Here is an 18,092-nt window from a genome sequence, read left to right on the forward strand (position 1 = left end):
TGAAGAAGCAACCATCGGTTGCGAAAGCTAGTAATTCTGTGTGTGTGTTTGTGTGTTTTGTTCATGTGCCTGTCTGCCGGCGCTTTCCCGCTTGGTAAGTCTTGGAATCTTTGTTTTTAATATATTTTTCCCATGTGGAAGTTTCTTTCTATTTTATAAATATTAAATGTGTATGACAACTAAGTGCAGGAAAGCCATATTAAGGCCTAGACTGTGTTCTGGGGGTGTGACAGGATGGAAGGGGGAGATGTGTGGGATAGAAGTGCAAGGAAAGGTAGGTCACAGGATTGTGGTCATGCACTTTCCTCCCTTGGAGGTCTGCAAACTGAAGGTCAAGCAGGGGATTCTCCACTATATATCCCACTATGTCACAAGAAGCAACTTCAGAAAGTTATACAGCCTCACCATAACACACCTTACAAATCACTGTTGATTCAGAGTGCAGACATGATGGGTGAGTGTTTATTTTGCACAAAATGCATAAACACTACATGGATTGCAGATATGAGATACTAATAACATTAACACAAGTAATGCCTTTGGACAGACTCAACATATCTATGCAGCTAATGGAGAGTTGATTCCTAGTCGTCCTGTATGGGAGCTGTAGTGTTCTTCGGGGAAAGACAACTTCCTCCACCATGATCACTTCTCGATTTTTAGTTTGCAGATATACTATACCCCCCCTGCAGTTCCTGTCCAATGAATAGACAAAAAGATTCCCTGAGCCCATGCTTATAAAGTGGAGTTATTTTCAGTTTACTGAATGACTACTTATTTGCAGCTGTTAAGCGAGCTTTTATGTAAAACACATTCCTGTGTGTTTAATTTGTAAGTGTGATGTTGTCAGTGGTCTATGTAGTGTTGTTGCGAAAGGGATTGGATTGGATTGGATTGGTGGCACCTTGCTGCTATCTATGACTGACAGCACACTGTAAAACCTTGTAACTGTGTTTTAGTCACTTGGTGGTGAATTAATGAATGACCAAAAAGTTACTTCGCTTCTCTTACCATTAATCCTGTTACACATAGACTGCACAAATTTTTTTCCAGTAAGGAATCACTGGCATCTGTAGTGTAGGCTGCCCTGAGTGGGGCCAATTACCACAAAACCTCAATATATCTTCCAATGGGAGTGATAATGTTTGATACAATGGAATTAATCATGTTCATGTCTAGAAGAGTAATCTGTTGAAATGCACTGCTTGACTTATGTTGAAATATCTGAAGTTATATAACACCTACATGACCTCCTGTTGGAGAGGGGGAGAATTTAAGCCTCTGGGCCTCTTTAGATGTTGGGAGAGTTAAGTCTGGGGAGATGCATTTGATATCCCCTCAATCTGTGGAAAGTATGGCAGGCAGTGACAGTGGAGACAAGTAAATCAACATTGTCAAATACATATTGACAGAATGTTACACTTGGAAAAGGCTGGTCAGTGTGGCAAGCAGGTGACAGCTCCAGCTGTTGAGCTTTTTTGTAATAGCTAACTTAACTGCAAATAAGTACTAAATAAACTGAAAATAGCTCCGCCTTAAAAACACATTCTCAGTGAAGTATTTCATCTGTTCACATAAGATAACTGGACAGGAGAGGCTGGGGAGGTATAGTCTGTTATAAACTGAAAAGCGAGCACTGCTCATGTAGAAGTTGCCTTTCCCAGAAGAAGACTACAGCTGCCATAAGGGATGACTAAGAATGAATTTCCCTCTAGCATTGCAGAACAATGAGCAGAGATTTGTGTAAACATTGCTCATATACATTACTTGCATTAGTGGTTAGTAACTCACATCTGCTTTCCATGTAGCGTTAACACACATTTTGGCAAATAAACACCCCCAGACACATCTGCACTGCATTGCCAGTGATTCATAAGGTGGGCTGAGGATGGTCACTATAGCTTTGTGAAACACCCTGTAGTTGCTTCTTGTGACATAGTGGTGTAGGTAAGAGAGGGGAATCACCTGCTTGCTCCTAATTTTGCAAACCTATGAAGGAGGAAAGTGCATGATCACAAGCTGGAAACCTACCTTCTCCGGTGCTCCTACCACCCATTTGTCCCCTCCACCCTGTTACACATCTGAAACACAATTTATCCCTTAATACAGATCTACTGCACTTAGGTTTGGAACACACATTTAATATTTGTTTTTAATTCACTTGACTTAAAAATAAATACTAATTGCACACAGTTAGAATAATATTTTCAACAACCTGTGTCACTTCCAACCTGTGAAATGTGGGAACTATTAGTCCTAGAGAAAAAAATGAATAGAGCCTATTTGTAGGATATTTAATGTAGTTTAATTTTCTACAGGACAACATTTTGTCAGCTGCAGTTTTCTATTTATTCGAGAAAAAACATAAAAAGTGACATTTAAACTTCCCTCACCCCAATGTTTACACCCCTCCAGTGAAGATTTTTGTTTGCTGTTCATGCCACTCCCTCCTAGCACAGCACAAATATTTGCAACTACACAATTTTTTCCCCTAACTTTCCTTCATTAACTGGACTATATGTTGTTAGTGTCCATGTGAATGCGTTAAATGTAGCATCCTACAATGTTTCATCTTTTTTTGTGTATGTCAATCACCTTTCAATGGCAACCCTATTAAATGCTAAGGTTGTTTTGTTTGCAGATGATGCACATCTATGCTAATTAGCTACAGCTTTAGAACGAAATTGTCAATGACAATTCCATGGACATTAATAAACTGTTTCTCACCAAATAACTGTCTTTCAACTTCGAGAAAACACTTTACGTGCAGCACAGTTCAGAAACTGCAAGACATTTTCACCTAAAATATGAAGACCCACGGATGTAGGAGGTTGACAGTGTCAAATTCTTGGGATTATAAATTAATCATAAAATCAGCTGGCAGGAACATACAGCACAATTTCTAAAACACTTTAAAAATCTTTGATGTAGTGAAAATGTCAGATGTGGATGATGTAAAAAATACACTACTGGCCATTAAAATTGCTACACCACGAAGGTGATGGGCTACAGACGCGAAATTTAACCAACACGAAGAAGATGCTGTATATGCAAATAATTAGCTTTTCAGAGCATTCACATAAGGATGGCGCTGGTGGTGACACCTACGACGTGCTGACATGAGGAAAGTTTCCAACCGATTTCTCATACACAAACAGCAGTTCACCGGTGTTGCCTAGTGAAACGTTGTTGTGATGCCCTGTGTAAGGAGGAGAAATGCGTACCATCATGTTTCCGACTTTGATAAAGGTCGGATTGTAACCTATCGCGACTGCGGTTTATCGTATCGCGACATTTCTGCTCGCGAGATCTAATGACTGTTAGCAGAATATGGAATCAGTGGGTTCAGGAGGGTAATACAGAATGCCGTGCTCGATCCCAATGGCCTCTTATCACTAGCAGTCGAGATGCCAGGCATCTTATCCTCATGGCTGCAACTGATCGTGCAGCCATGTCTCAATCCGAGTCAACAGATGGGGACGTTTGCAAGACAACAACCATTTGCACGAACAGTTCAACGACGTTTGCAGCAGCATGTACTATCGGCTCGGAGACCATGGCTGCAGTTACCCTTGATGCTGCATCACAGACATGAGTGCCTGTGATGGTGTACTCAACGACGAACCTGGGTGCACGAACGGCACAACATTATTTTTCTGGATTAATCCAGGTTCTGTTTACAGCATCATGATGGTCGCATCCGTGTTTGGCGACATTGTGGTGAACGCACATTGGAAGGGTGTATTCGTCATTGCCACTTGGTGTGATGGTATGGGGTGCCATTGGTTACACGTCTCGGTCACCTCTTGTTCGCATTGACGGCACTTTGAACAGTAGATGTTACACTTCAGATGTGTTACGACCCATGGCTCTATCCTTCATTCGATCCATGCGAAACCATACACTTCAGCAGGATAATGCACAACCGCATGTTGCAGGTCCTGCACGGGCCTTTCGGGATACAGAAAATGTTCGATTGCTGCCCTGTCCAGCACATTCTCCAGATTTGGCTCGTCACAATACGCCAGTCACTACTCTTGATGAACTGTGGTATCATGTTGCTGCATGGGCAGGTGTACCTGTACACGCCATCCAAGCTCTGTTTGACTCAATGCCCAGGCGTATCGAGGCCGTTATTAAGGCCAGAGAAGGTAGTTCTGGGTACTGATTTCCCAGGACCTATGGACCCAAATTGCGTGAAAATGTAATCACATGTCAGTTCTAGTATAATATATCTGTTCAATGAATACCCGTTTATCGTCTACTTTTCTTCTTGGTGTAGCAAATTTAATGGCCAGTAGTGTAAAAAGAAATCTGGAATAATTTAATTACTTTCATTCCACAATGACAAAGTATCATACATTCAGGTGACTCATCAAGTCATGCTAAGGATTTCAAACCATCTGAGTATTAATTTTAAGTCAAATTTGTGTGTGTCAGTATCACCAGGTTATTTCAAATAAGCCTAATAATGGCAACTTTATCAAGAAGATCATATGTGAATGACCCTGATGTGTTTTGTTACATCTGCAACTCTGCCTCTCAAAAGCAGGAGAGAGAACATAAACTCATGTGCTAAAAAAGCATACCTGTCTTGTTGCAAGTTTGAGGATATGGAGAAAAGGTAAACAGATATCTTTACTTTTCCAGATTCCAATGGTATCGAGAGAACAAGAAAACAACGTAGATGACTGCTGTTTTTGTATGGTGAAAGTTGGCAGGCATAGCAAGAACAGAATGAAAGAAATTGTTTATCCGAACCTAAAAGTAGCCATAAGACCCATACCACATGGTTCTAACATCCTAACATCCTTGTGCCGACCCGCCCACTACTTAGAATGATTATCATAAAGTGAAACTGCCCACAGCTTGTGGTCTAGTGGCTAGCTTTGCTGCCTCCTGGATCACAAGGTCCCGGGTTCGATTCCTGGCTGGGTTGGAGATTTTCTCTAACTGGGGACTGGGTGTTTGTGTTGTTGTTGTTGTTGTTGTTGTTGTTATCATCATCATCATCATCATCATCATCCATGACAGTAGCTAAAATGGACTGTGTAAAAATTGGAACTCTGTATGGGCGCTGATGACCGTGCAGTTGAGTGCCCCAAAAACCAAACGTCAAGTGAAATTACATATCCTGCTGACTCCACACCCACAAAAGGACAAGAGCAGTTTACACAAGAACTGAATGACTTGTAAGGAGATCTGGGTCTCTTGTTTATTGTAAGAGCATTGATGGTTTGTTATCCAGATATGGTGTTACATACAACATGAAGGCCACCCCCATGAACCATGGACCTTGCCGTTGGTGGGGAGGCTTGCGTGCCTCAGCGATACAGATGGCCGTACCATAGGTGCAACCACAACAGAAGGGTATCTGTTGAGAGGCCAGACAAACATGTGGTTCCTGAAGAGGGGCAGCAGCCTTTTCAGTAGTTGCAGCAGCAACAGTCTGGATGATTGACTGATCTGGCCTTGTAACATTAACCAAAACGGCCTTGCTGTGCTGGTACTGTGAACAGCTGAAAGCATGGGGAAACTATGGCCGTAATTTTTCCCAAGGGCATGCAGCTATACTGTATGGTTAAATGATGATGGCGTCCTCTTGGGTAAAATATTCCGGAGGTAAAATAGTCCCCCATTCGGATCTCCGGGCGGGGACTACTCAGGAGGACGTCGTTATCAGGAGAAAGAAAACTGGCGTTCTACGGATCGGAGCGTGGAATGTCAGATCCCTTAATCGGGCAGGTAGGTTAGAAAGTCTAAAAAGGGAAATGGATAGGTTAAAGTTAGATATAGTGGGAATTTGTGAAGTTCGGTGGCAGGAGGAACAAGACTTCTGGTCAGGTGACTACAGGGTTATAAACACAAAATCAAATAGGGGTAATGCAGGAGTAGGTTTAATTATGAATAAAAAAAATAGGAGTGCGGGTAAGCTACTACAAACAGCATAGTGAACGCATTATTGTGGCCAAGATAGACATGAAGCCCACGCCTACCACAGTAGTACAAGTTTATATGCCAACTAGCTCCGCCGGTGACGAACAAATTGAAGAAATGTATGATGAAATAACAGAAATTATTCAGAGAGTGAAGGGAGATGAAAATTTAATAGTCATGGGTGACTGGAATTCGGTAGTAGGAAAAGGGAGAGAAGGAAACATAGTAGGTGAATATGGATTGGGGGGAAGAAATGAAAGAGGAAGCTGCCTGGTAGAATTTTGCACAGAGCACAACTTAATCATAGCTAACACTTGGTTCAAGAATCATAAAAGAAGGTTGTATACATGGAAGAAGCCTGGAGATACTGACAGGTTTCAGATAGATTATATAATGATAAGACAGAGATTTAGGAACCAGGTTTTAAATTGTAAGACATTTCCAGGGGCAGATGTGGACTCTGACCACAATCTATTGGTTATGAGATGTAGATTAAAACTGAAGAAACTGCAAAAAGGTGGGAATTTAATGAGATGGAACCTGGATAAAATGAAAGAACCAGAGGTTGTACAGGGTTTCAGGGAGAGCATAAGGGAACAGTTGACAGGAATAGGGGAAAGAAATACAGTAGAAGAAGAATGGGTAGCTTTGAGGGATGAAGTAGTGAAGGCAGCAGAGGATAAAGTAGGTAAAAAGACGAGGGCTGCTAGAAAACCTTGGATAACAGAAGAAATTTTGACCTTAATTGATGAAAGGAGAAAATATAAAAATGCAGTAAATGAAGCAGGCAAAAAGGAATACAAACGTCTCAAAAATGAGATCGACAGGAAGTGCAAAATGGCTAAGCAGGGATGGCTAGAGAACAAATGTAAGGATGTAGAGGCTTATCTCACTAGGGGTAAGGTAGATACTGCCTACAGGAAAATTAAAGAGACCTTTGGAGATAAGAGAACCACTTGTATGAATATCAAGAGCTGAGATGGAAACCCAGTTCTAAGCAAAGAAGGGAAAGCAGAAAGGTGGAAGGAGTATATACAGGGTCTATACAAGGGCGATGTACTTGAGGAAAATATTATGGAAATGGAAGAGGATGTAGGTGAAGATGAAATGGGAGATACGATACTGCGTGAAGAGTTTGAAAGAGCACTGAAAGACCTGAGTCGAAACAAGGCCACAGGAGTAGATAACATTCCATTACAACTACTGACAACCTTGGGAGAGCCAGTCCTGACAAAACTCTACCATCTGGTGAGCAAGATATATGAGACAGGCGAAATACCCTCAGACTTCAAGAAGAATATAATAATTCCAATCCCAAAGAAAACAGGTGTTGACAGATGTGAAAATTACCGAACTATCAGCTTAATAAGTCATAGCTGCAAAATACTAACGTGAATTCTGTAAAGACGAATGGAAAAACTGGTAGAAGCCGACCTTGGGGAAGATCAGTTTGAATTCCGCAGAAATATTGGAACACGTGAGGCAATACTGACCCTACGACGTATCTTAGAAGCTAGATTAAGGACAGGCAAACCTACGTTGTTAGCATTTGTAGACTTAGAGAAGGCTTTTGACAATGTTGACTGGAATACTCTCTTTCAAATTCTGAAGGTGGCAGGGGTAAAATACAGGGAGCGAAAGGCTATTCACAATTTGTACAGAAAACAGATGGCAGTTATGAGAGTCGAGGGACATGAAAGGGATGCAGTGGTTGGGAAGGGAGTGAGACACGGTTGTAGCCTCTCCCCGATGTTATTCAATCTGTATATTGAGCAAGCAGTGAAGGAAACAAAAGAAAAATTTGGAGTAGGTACTCAAATCCAAAGAGAAGAAATAAAAACTTCGAGGTTTGCCGATGACATTGTAATTTTGTCAGACACAGCAAAGGACTTGGAAGAGCAGTTGAAGGGAATGGATAGTGTCTTGAAAGGAGGATATAAGATGAGCATCAACAAAAGCAAAATATAAAATGTAGACTGGCAATGGCAAGGAAGGCATTTATGAAGAAGAGAAATTTGTTAACATCAAGTATAGATTTAAGTGTCAGGAAGTCGTTTCTGAAAGTATTTGTATAGAGTGTAGCCATGTATGGAAGTGAAACATGGACGATAAATAGTTTGGACAAGAAGAGAATAGAAGCTTTCGAAATGTGGTGCTACAGAAGAATCTGAAGATTAGATGGGTAGATCACATAACTAATGAGGAAGTATTGAATAGGATTGTGGAGAAGAGAAGTTTGTGGCACAACTTGACTAGAAGAAGGGATGTGTTGGTAGGACATGTTCTGAGGCATCAAGGGATCACCAATTTAATATTAGAGGGCAGTGTGGGGGGTAAAAACTGTAGAGGGAGACCAAGAGATGAATACACCAAGCAGATTCAGAAGGATGTAGGCTGCAGTAGGTACTGGGAGATGAAGAAGCTTGCACAGGATAGAGTAGCATGAAGAGCTGCAGCAAACCAGTCTCAGGACTGACGACGACGACAACATGAATGAATGAATGGAGGATATTTATAGATTCTAACACAAGAGGCCTCACACCCATACTTCTACATACTGAAGATAAGCATGACAGTGTCAGCAGCATATTCTGTGCACTGTAAAAGAAACCTATGAAAATACAGAGATCCTACTGAATTCATTAAGCTATTCGGAACACTAATGGGTTGTATGTGGAGACCTTTAACTAACAGGAATGCTGCTTGGACAACAGTCAGGCTTTACGAAGTTTCTTTGTTTCCTGCGCCTCTGGGATAGTCGTGCTTGTAAAATGCATTGGAGTAGACTAGAATGGTCTATCAGACCAACAATGAATCCTAGGGAGAAAAACGTGATTAGACAATCTCTGGTGAAATGAGAGAAAATCATTCTGCTGCCTCTTCATATTAAACTGTGAATCACAAATCAGGGTGTCAAAGCACTGCCTGAAGATGGTGATTGTTTTAAGTCCAAAAGTTCCTAATTTTCCATTTTTGTCTGACGCTAAACTCAAGGGACTACTGTTTCTGGGACCAAACACTTGAAGTTTGATAAAAGATGAAGTATATAAAAATGTACTAACACAAGAACAACTAGCTTTGACAGAATTTATGAATGTGGCTACCAATTTATTAAGTAATAGGGAACACCCAGATTTCAAAGCCATGGTGGAAAATATGTGAACAGCTCTGAAAAATATGAACCTTAAAATTCTTTTTTTTTTTTTTTCCTAGCCATCTTGACTTTTTTCCTGACAATCTTGGAGATGTTAGCAAAGAACATGGCAAAAGGGCTCACCAAGAAGCAAAAAAAAAAAAAAAAAAAAAAAAAAATGTTGAATCACATTATCAAGGCAGGTGGGATGGAGGGATGATGGCTGACTACTTTGGTCTCTAAAATGAGATAATGTGGAGCTACAGCATAGAAGAAAATCTCAAAGACAAAATTTCAATATTAACATGAAGCAGTACTATAAAAGTGGAGGTCTCCGTAACACTTGGAATGTGTGATTAGGTCTATGATTTTATTTACTATATACACTTGTAAACAGTTCACAGTTACTAGTAAAAATGGGTCTGTATTAATATATATTAAAATGCGTCCATATTGTGTCTTCACCTTCTTCAAGCAATTAATAAAAATCATCCTTCAGCATTAAAGGCCTTGGACAAAAATTTAGTTTCACAGCCCTGTGTTATTAACACTATTACATAACATGAATGTTTTGTAATATCTGATTTTGGCACAGTTTCAGTGAAGTAATGCAATCTGTATAAGGAGGCTTGTAACCTACTTTTGTGTTGATGATGCTTCCTGCAGTAGCCTAAAAACAATTTATGCATTACAATGTTTATGGTACACTTTTAAATCAATTTGTATATGAGAAAATGGGGAAAAAACTAACTTCCCATACCCTTGTTAACCAGCTTTCTTCAGGATTTTTAGAAGCAGCACTATCACATCAGATTTTTTAAAAATATGTATTTCTGTTTTTCTGACACATTCCACATTGTCAAGGATCTCCCCATTTCAAGTGTACAGAATGAACTATATTTAATCTAACATGAAAATTAGTCAGGCAATACACTAACAGGTCAATGGTTGCTAATCTGGTGTGGAGAGACAATACACATCTGGCTCACCTCAGTCCTGTAAGTGCTGCAAATTAAGCTACACAAGCAGGTCATGGAGGAAATATACTGACATAAGGAAATGCTCACTGGAGTGCAGGTCAACAGCTACCTACCACCAAACAGGTTCAAGTGATAGGAAAACAGCAGAAGATTATCCTCCGAAGTTAACCATATTGCTGTGATGAAGTATGTTGATCTTCACTAAGCATGTTTTCTGATAATGACAAGCGTCTGTGAGTCATCCCCTGTGGGAGATGAGAGATGGCAGTATAGCAGTTAAAAAGAGCACACAAATCCACACGGACACAGTTTGCGGCTGCTTGTAGTCCAGTGGTTACAGACATAAAGAGAATGTGACAACAGACGTGCTGAGCTCACTCTCCCCCCCCCCCCCCCCCCCCCCCACCTCTCTCTCTCTCTCTCTCTCTCTCTCTCTCTCTCTCTCTCTCTCTCTCTCTCTCTCTCTCTGATGTGTTTCTTTGCAACAACATATAGAATGCCCTATTGAGACCATTGCTTTAATTTTCCATCATTCCTGAATTTATTCATTTTCCACAGGGAGTAGCAGAATTAATTGGTTCTTATCATGTACAAGAATCATTCCGACTTCTGACATGAAACCCTCATTCAGTCATTCACGGCACAAGTTTTTTTTGTATATAAACAGGCTGCATGCAAGAATAGAGGAAAACATTTGGCATCATTTTTTGGCCACACTTTTCAATCACCACTCAGTTCAAGATGAACAAAGAATAACAAGGCATTAATGAACTCCTACTTAAAGAGTTGGAAGGAGAGGAAAAAAAAGTAATGAAAAGACATGGTTACATTGGTGTGCAGAAGTGAGCATACGCCTAGAATTGAGCAGATACAGACCCAATAATCTGTCCTGAAGCACGCCAAATTATAGCTTTATAGCACATTATATGTACCATATAGTCTTAAAAGCATTAACAAAGGGTCTTCCAAAGTAATTTCCACCAGGGAGCACCTAAAACATTTTTATAGGGCAGAGAGTTAATACACACTGCTTCAGCCTTAAATAAGGGCACATACAGCAACACAAAATAATTGGAATTACATCAATAGGAGAACTTGTGCTAAGCAGCATGTACCATTGGCGAAGACAGAAACTTATAATGTTGTTTTCTCCCATCTGAAGCTACTGAATTTTGCGATGTAAAAGGCTTCAATAGCGAGTTTTATGCAATAAAAGTTGAACTGTACATTCCACTTCCCAAATAAAAGGATCCATGCTCAACATTTTTAATGCCTGAGAATGTGACTGAGTTTTGAAGAATGAGTATGGAGAATTTAAAAACAAAAATTACACTGTGACGGGTACACTACAAGGGAATGGAAGATTATGGATCAATAAGAGTATCAAAGACCAGCCCCAAGATATCTCTCTCTCCACATGCAACTTGGGCCAAAAAGCCATGTCCAGTAAACCTGTATGCATTCAACACACAGACCCTCCCAGAGGTCACTTAACTATTCCACTTTAAATTTCAGTTTTTTGTAAGATCAAATTAGACATTTTTTTCCTTGGCCCAAAAATGTGGAACACAAAAAAAACATTGGCTAAGGTGTCTGCCAGTCTTTATTATCTAGATACATTCTCTGTAAGACACCTTATGGTGTGTAGTGGAGGGTACAACAATTTCTATCCTTTACTATTCTACTCATGCATTTCGCACTGGAAGTAAAATTGTCATTAATACTTGTGTGAAATGTAGGCACGGTGTTAAAGTGTTCCATATTCTTACAGGTACTGGTCAAAATGAAAAGTCCTATAAACATTTGTCTGGAAACGTCTGTTGAGATAACAGATCATTTCACTTGTGCTGACAATTGTTAGCAGTCAGTCCTTATGATGACAGTGATTGATTATTGGTTGTGTGTGTGTCTGTACTTAAATCATGACTGATTCTGTTGGACACACAGCACATAAAGATTAACCAAATCCTTTGATACCACTTTGCCACATTTCACCCTAAGATAGCCCTCAGGATACACTACAAATCAATACTTCACCACAACTAAGATTATACATTCAGATTTGTTAGCTTGACCAACTCACAAATCAGACTGGCATCTTTCAATCCAATCTATATACAGGGTGTTACAAAAATGGATGGCCAAACTTTCAGGAAACATTCCTCACACACAAAGATAGAAAATATGTTATGTGGACCTGTGTCCAGCAAAGCTTACTTTCTCTTCAAATCACATTAACCATGGAATGGAAACACACAGCAACAGAACTTACCAGAGTGACTTCATACAATTTCTTACAGGAAATGATCATAATGTCCTCCGTTAGCGATACATGCATCCACCCTCCGCCACATGGAATCCCTGATGCAGCCCTGGAGAATGGCGTATTGTATCATAGCCGTCCACAGTACGAGCATGAAGAGTCTCTACATTTGGTACGAGGGTTGCGTAAACAAGAGCTTTCAAATTCCCCAATAAATGAAAGTAAAGAGGGTTCGGGTCAGGTGAGCGGGAAGGCCATGGAATTGGTCTGCCTCTACCAATCCATTGGTCACCAAATCTGTTAAGAAGCGTACTAACACTTCAACTGAAATGTGCAAGAGCTCCATCGTGCATGAGCCACATGTTGTGTCGTTCTTGTAAAGGTACACGTTTTAGCAGCACAGGTAGAGTATCCCATATGAAATCGTGATAACGTGCTCCATTGAGCGTAGGTGGAAGAACATGAGGCACAATCAAGACATCACCAACAATGCCTGCCCAAACGTTCACAGAAAATCTGCATTGATGACGTGATTGCACAATTGCATGCGGATTCTCGTCAGCCCACACATGTTGATTGTGAAAATTTACGATTTGATCACGTTGGAATGACGCCTCATCCGTAAAGAGAACATTTGCACTGAAATGAGGATTGACACATTGTTGGATGAACCATTCGCCGAAGTGTACCCGTGGAGGCCAATCAGCTGCTGATAGTGCCTGCACACACTGTACATCGTACGGAAACAACTGGTTCTACCATAGCACTCTCCATACAGTAACGTGGTCAACATTACCTTGTACAGCAGCAACTTCTCTGACGCTGACATTACAGTTATCGTCAACTGCACGAAGAATTGCCTTGACCATTGCAGGTGTCCTCGTCGTTCTAGGTCTTCCCCAGTCACGAGTCATAGGCTGGAATGTTCCGTGCTCCCCAAGACGCCGATCAATTGCTTCGAACGTCTTCCTGTCGGGACACCTTCATTCTGGAAATCTGTCTCCATACAAACCTACTGCGCCACGGCTATTGCCCTGAGCTAAACCATACATCAAATGGACAACTGCCAACTCCGCATTTGTAAACATTGCACTGACTGCAAAACCACGTTCGTAATGGACACTAACCTGTTGATGCTACGTACTGATGTGCTTGATGCTAGTCAACACAAGCACCGAAGTCAACATTACCTTCCTTCAATTGGGCCAACTGGTGGTGAATCGAGGAAGTACAGTACATACAGACGGAAACTAAAATGAGCTCTAATATGGAGATTAAGCGTTTCCGGACACATGTTCGCATAACATCTTTTTTTATTTGTGTGTGAGGAATGTTTTCTGAAAGTTTGGCCGTACCTTTATGTAACACCGTGTATAAAAAAAAAGGAAATACTGCCAAGTGTTCTCTTCCTTTTACTGAATTTACGAGTTCACACTCTACATCATAACATCAAGGTACAAAGCCAAAATCCAGTATCAGTAGCTTCAGATAACCCATATTCACAACTATATACATCAGCCATTCCATGTGTATTTTGAGGATGTGATGGCACCAGGACAAATTACTAATTCTATGGGGTGGAAACAATACAAACATTGAAATGGAGACTTATTATTCCATACAGGAGACGGGAGGTATGGTATTACTCTACAATTTAGGAAATGTGGAGGAGCTAGTGTTGCAATGAGAAGAATTTAATCCTAAAACAAGTAAGCAAAGTGTTGAAGCTGCTGACTGCTGAATACATAAACCAGGCTCAAGTACAGACACATCTGCATGAGCAGTTACTTTCTCCATTTCACTTATAGCATGTTCTAGTACTTAGCACACAAGATATTCATGCGCAGTCACACTTCTGCCAACTGATTCTAAGATGGAGCAATGGAGAACCATCATTCACAGCTTGCATTTCATTTACATATACGTTGGGATTCAGACAGAACAGGATAATAAATTAACACAATATGCATATGTAGGCAGATGCCAACGCTCAAGTAATTGTGGAAGCAAGGCATCATATTCACTTAGTTTTAGTGCATGAGCAGGAACTACTGGTGACCCAATAAAAATAAGACCATTCAGTTTAGCTGGCACGTTGACAGGTGAGGTTTATCACTGCCTTTTCTGAGTACAAACTGCTTGCACTAATGGAGAATGTTACCATTTCCCTCATACAACAGTATATAACTAGTGTTCGATGAGTCTTGAACTGATCGAAAAACCAGCTCCACATTCATCTGATTGTAATATCTTTGATCTTGCTGTGATGTCCTCCAATGTCATTGTTGGATCCCATATCCATCAACAAGAACCATGTTGCAGGATCATATGCCCAACAATACACAAAATCCATGGTGTGATTCTTTGAAGGATGAAGGATGTATAAGAATGGGTGGTAAACACGCTCAGCAGCTCTTACTGCGTCAACAAAAAAATTGTTGTCACAGCACAGAATGAGTCAATCTCAAGTATTTGTTTCTCAATACATAAGTGTGTTTTCTTCCGAAGTGTTGGCCAGTGCTTATGACAGTAAGAATAAAGGACACTTTCTAAACACCTTGTGGGGCTGTATACGGGAGGAAGTACAGCTCAAACTAACTTTGTGACGGACAGATTGCAGTTGGTGTTTCGAGCAGCACAGCACATACATCCTCATGCACCTGTATACCTAAGAACAGGTAACACAGGAAGCAAGTGGCACTTTAAAAAAAGGTGGTGGCAGCTGGTATCTTCCATTTCACACACTATAATATCAGCTACAAAATTCTTGAACTGTAGTTTGATGTACATGTACAAATACCTCAATTATTCTTAATGTAATCTCTAAGATTAACCTCTGTGTGTCTCCAGAAATTTCTATCATTTTTAAAATGTTTCTACTTATTTCGTAAATGATTTTTCTTGCTGTAGGCAGGAGGAAGAAAAAGTCAGAGCGAAAAACTTCATTTGCTTTTAATAATCTCTCTTACAGAAAATTAGACATGAAAATTATTTGTCTATACTAAAGTAATGTATGATGATCTACTTCAACACATATGTAATATGAAGTTCATAAATAAGCTATGATTTGTGTATACTGCAAGTATTCAACCAAGGCCTGAAGTACATTATGGACAGATGTAAGATAAGCTACTAAGATAATTAAATCTACATTAACTGCAATTAACATGCAGTCGAGAATGTAGAAGAAACATTTTGTATATAGTTGTATACAGACATATATGACAAACTGATCACACTTTGAAACAGACAACAATTCCCAGTCTGACAATCTCAAAGATACTGAGCTCTCCCACTGATGCAAAGTCTAATCACTTCAGCTGCTTCAAAGAAATTTATTACTTGCATCATTAGCACAGTTATTAAGTTTTATAGCTCTCTTGTCAAAGTTTTGATGACTAAGTAGTCATTTGTTTGAGCACTGAAAAAAGTGACATAATACTGTCCACAGCAAAAAATTAGAAATGTGTGTTACTCCAAGCAAGTTTGGAACAGTTATAACACAAAAAGTATTATAAAATGTGAATTAATAACTGTTTTCAACATTACTTTCCGAATATTATACCTTCTCCACCGCCGCAACGTGAATGAAAAACTAAATCTAAAATTACCAAACTATTGCTTATATGTGCAATGATGGTCATATTCATTAACGTAAGGGACTTAAATAAAGTAGAAGACTTTGTTAATACTTCAGCTTCACTACTAGAAATTTCATGGATACGACCAGAATAATGTATTGTATTACAAAACAAGCACTTAATACTACAATACAAACAAAAACATTTAATTAATTAATGGCTGAATGAGTATTTGAACTTCAATCAATCCAGCTCTTGTTATAAACATACTTAATTTAAATACCGACGCTCCATATACAAAGTCCCAATATTAAGTGGAAATCGGGAATCTTCGTCTAAATGTAATATAGTAGTTGGGAATTTAACAATATTGTTATTATAACAAGTGTTGCCAAACACTTTTAGGGAAAACATTGGTACCTGTCAGTCAGTGGCATACCCATAAACAATAACTTTCCACTGGGAAACTGTAGGCCTACAGTGTGATATGTACTTTCTTATTACCGCAATATGAGCAAATCATCGTACACTCGACGCGTCAAATTTTTCCAATAATAAATTCCTTACAATATTTATTTACAAGCCTTGTGTAAGCAAAAATCCAAAACACTACATCGTAATGTGTCTAAAATTTGCTGCTTTCACTGACCTCTGGAGAAGTCGATCTGCACATCGTCTTCACTATCCTGTGGACCTGAAATTTGAAAAAAAATAAAAGTGAACTACTAGGCGATCTTTAATATAGTGTAGCCTGAAAGGAGACACTCGCAACCTCACTCACTGCGTATGGAACGGCCAGCACGCGAACTCCTCCCTCTTAACATCCAACTTGCGATTGCCATCCTTTACTACATATGTAAAGGACAATGAGAAACCCCAAACACGATGGCATACATCGTATTTTATTACGGATTTCATTCAACTACTGTCAGAGCACTACACTGACAAGTCACGATCTTCAATTGTACCAATACAAATTTAACCAAAGTTCCTACAAGCTAGAGTGACAATACAAATCGCAGGCCGCTCCAAAAGAATCAAATCACTATATCACATCAGTTTTTATTATCACATTGTATGGGATGTGCTGTATAGCATTAAGCGGTAATTCAACTAATTTTAAATTAGGGCAGTTAGACGGTAGTGAACGTACGCAAAGATATTATTTGCAGCCACCTGTCTACACCTGATACACTACATCAACAAAAAAAGGCCGATACTGTTCTATAATGAAAAAGGACATTTCGTGACATTGCAGTCAAAATTACGATTGCGTATTTTGATAGGGAAATATGTAAGGGCAGAACTGCAAATATGAAGCTGCATACATTAAAATATGACTTTTCTGAACACTAAGGACAGAGAAGCAGCGGAGACTCAACACATCAATTACTATTGCGTCTTTATACTACTAATGATCTTTGATACACTTTCTTATATGTGCACATTCCATATCCTGTCAAAATGGGCATGTCTTATAAATTACAATATGTTTTACTAAATTCAGACGAGCTGAGAGTGGAACGATGGGTTTTCAAATTTACTTCGGACGTTATTTCCATTTCTGTACTGGTATCGCCACGTAGAAAAATCCCCCAGAAACATTCGTGGGTAACGATGAACTGGTATAATTGAGTTTAAGGCGGAGCGTTATGCCCTATGTATATAAAATTACACAGACACAGCGTGTATACTGTATTTGTTTGGATACAGGAAGGAATAAATATGAAAATCTTCCACCTGAATGTTCAGTCAGAAACAAACCACGTGAAACTGATATTTTCTGGAATACAAATCTGTCATGTTATTTGGGCGAGTGAAATTTCTCTTTGCAGTACACCAGGACCGGGTGACATTTCGATGGTTACGAAGACGTCGAAAAGCACAGATATTTTTCAGAGAAAAATTCTGCTCCGATTTTTAGTTTGGTCAGCGCTTTAGTCAATAATTAATATCACAGTTTTATGTTTTTAGGAAGGGTCTTATGCCTCAGCGTGTGGTTGGAACTGGCAAGCTCATATAATCATCAGAATAGGCAGTGGAGTGGGAGTATTTGCGCATGAGTTTTCCACATATCTGTAGAGAAACTCAATAAAACAAAAAGTATTCCACATTCGTCGCATGTCAGTCGCCAAGTAGCTACCAACCAAGCCTGGAGCAAGTCTTGTTTTTCCAAAGTTACTATTCCCTTTGCCTTG

The 18,092-nt window shown here is 39.7% G+C and overlaps 1 protein-coding gene across 1 annotated transcript in view; it reads right to left on the reverse strand.

Annotated features, from left to right (window-relative positions):
- The window catches only part of LOC126298424 (rapamycin-insensitive companion of mTOR-like), a gene marked incomplete in the record, with an annotated part of 194,615 nt that extends 177,352 nt beyond the window's left edge, over nucleotides 1-17,263 (reverse strand). Inside the window, 2 exon segments of the mRNA XM_049989753.1 lie at nucleotides 16,544-16,588; nucleotides 16,676-17,263. Coding sequence (XP_049845710.1) covers nucleotides 16,544-16,588; nucleotides 16,676-16,736 — 106 coding nt within the window.
- Between the last annotated feature and the right edge of the window lie 829 nt (nucleotides 17,264-18,092).

This window comes from Schistocerca gregaria, chromosome X, assembly GCF_023897955.1.
Source record: "Schistocerca gregaria isolate iqSchGreg1 chromosome X, iqSchGreg1.2, whole genome shotgun sequence".
NCBI lineage: Eukaryota > Metazoa > Arthropoda > Insecta > Orthoptera > Acrididae > Schistocerca > Schistocerca gregaria.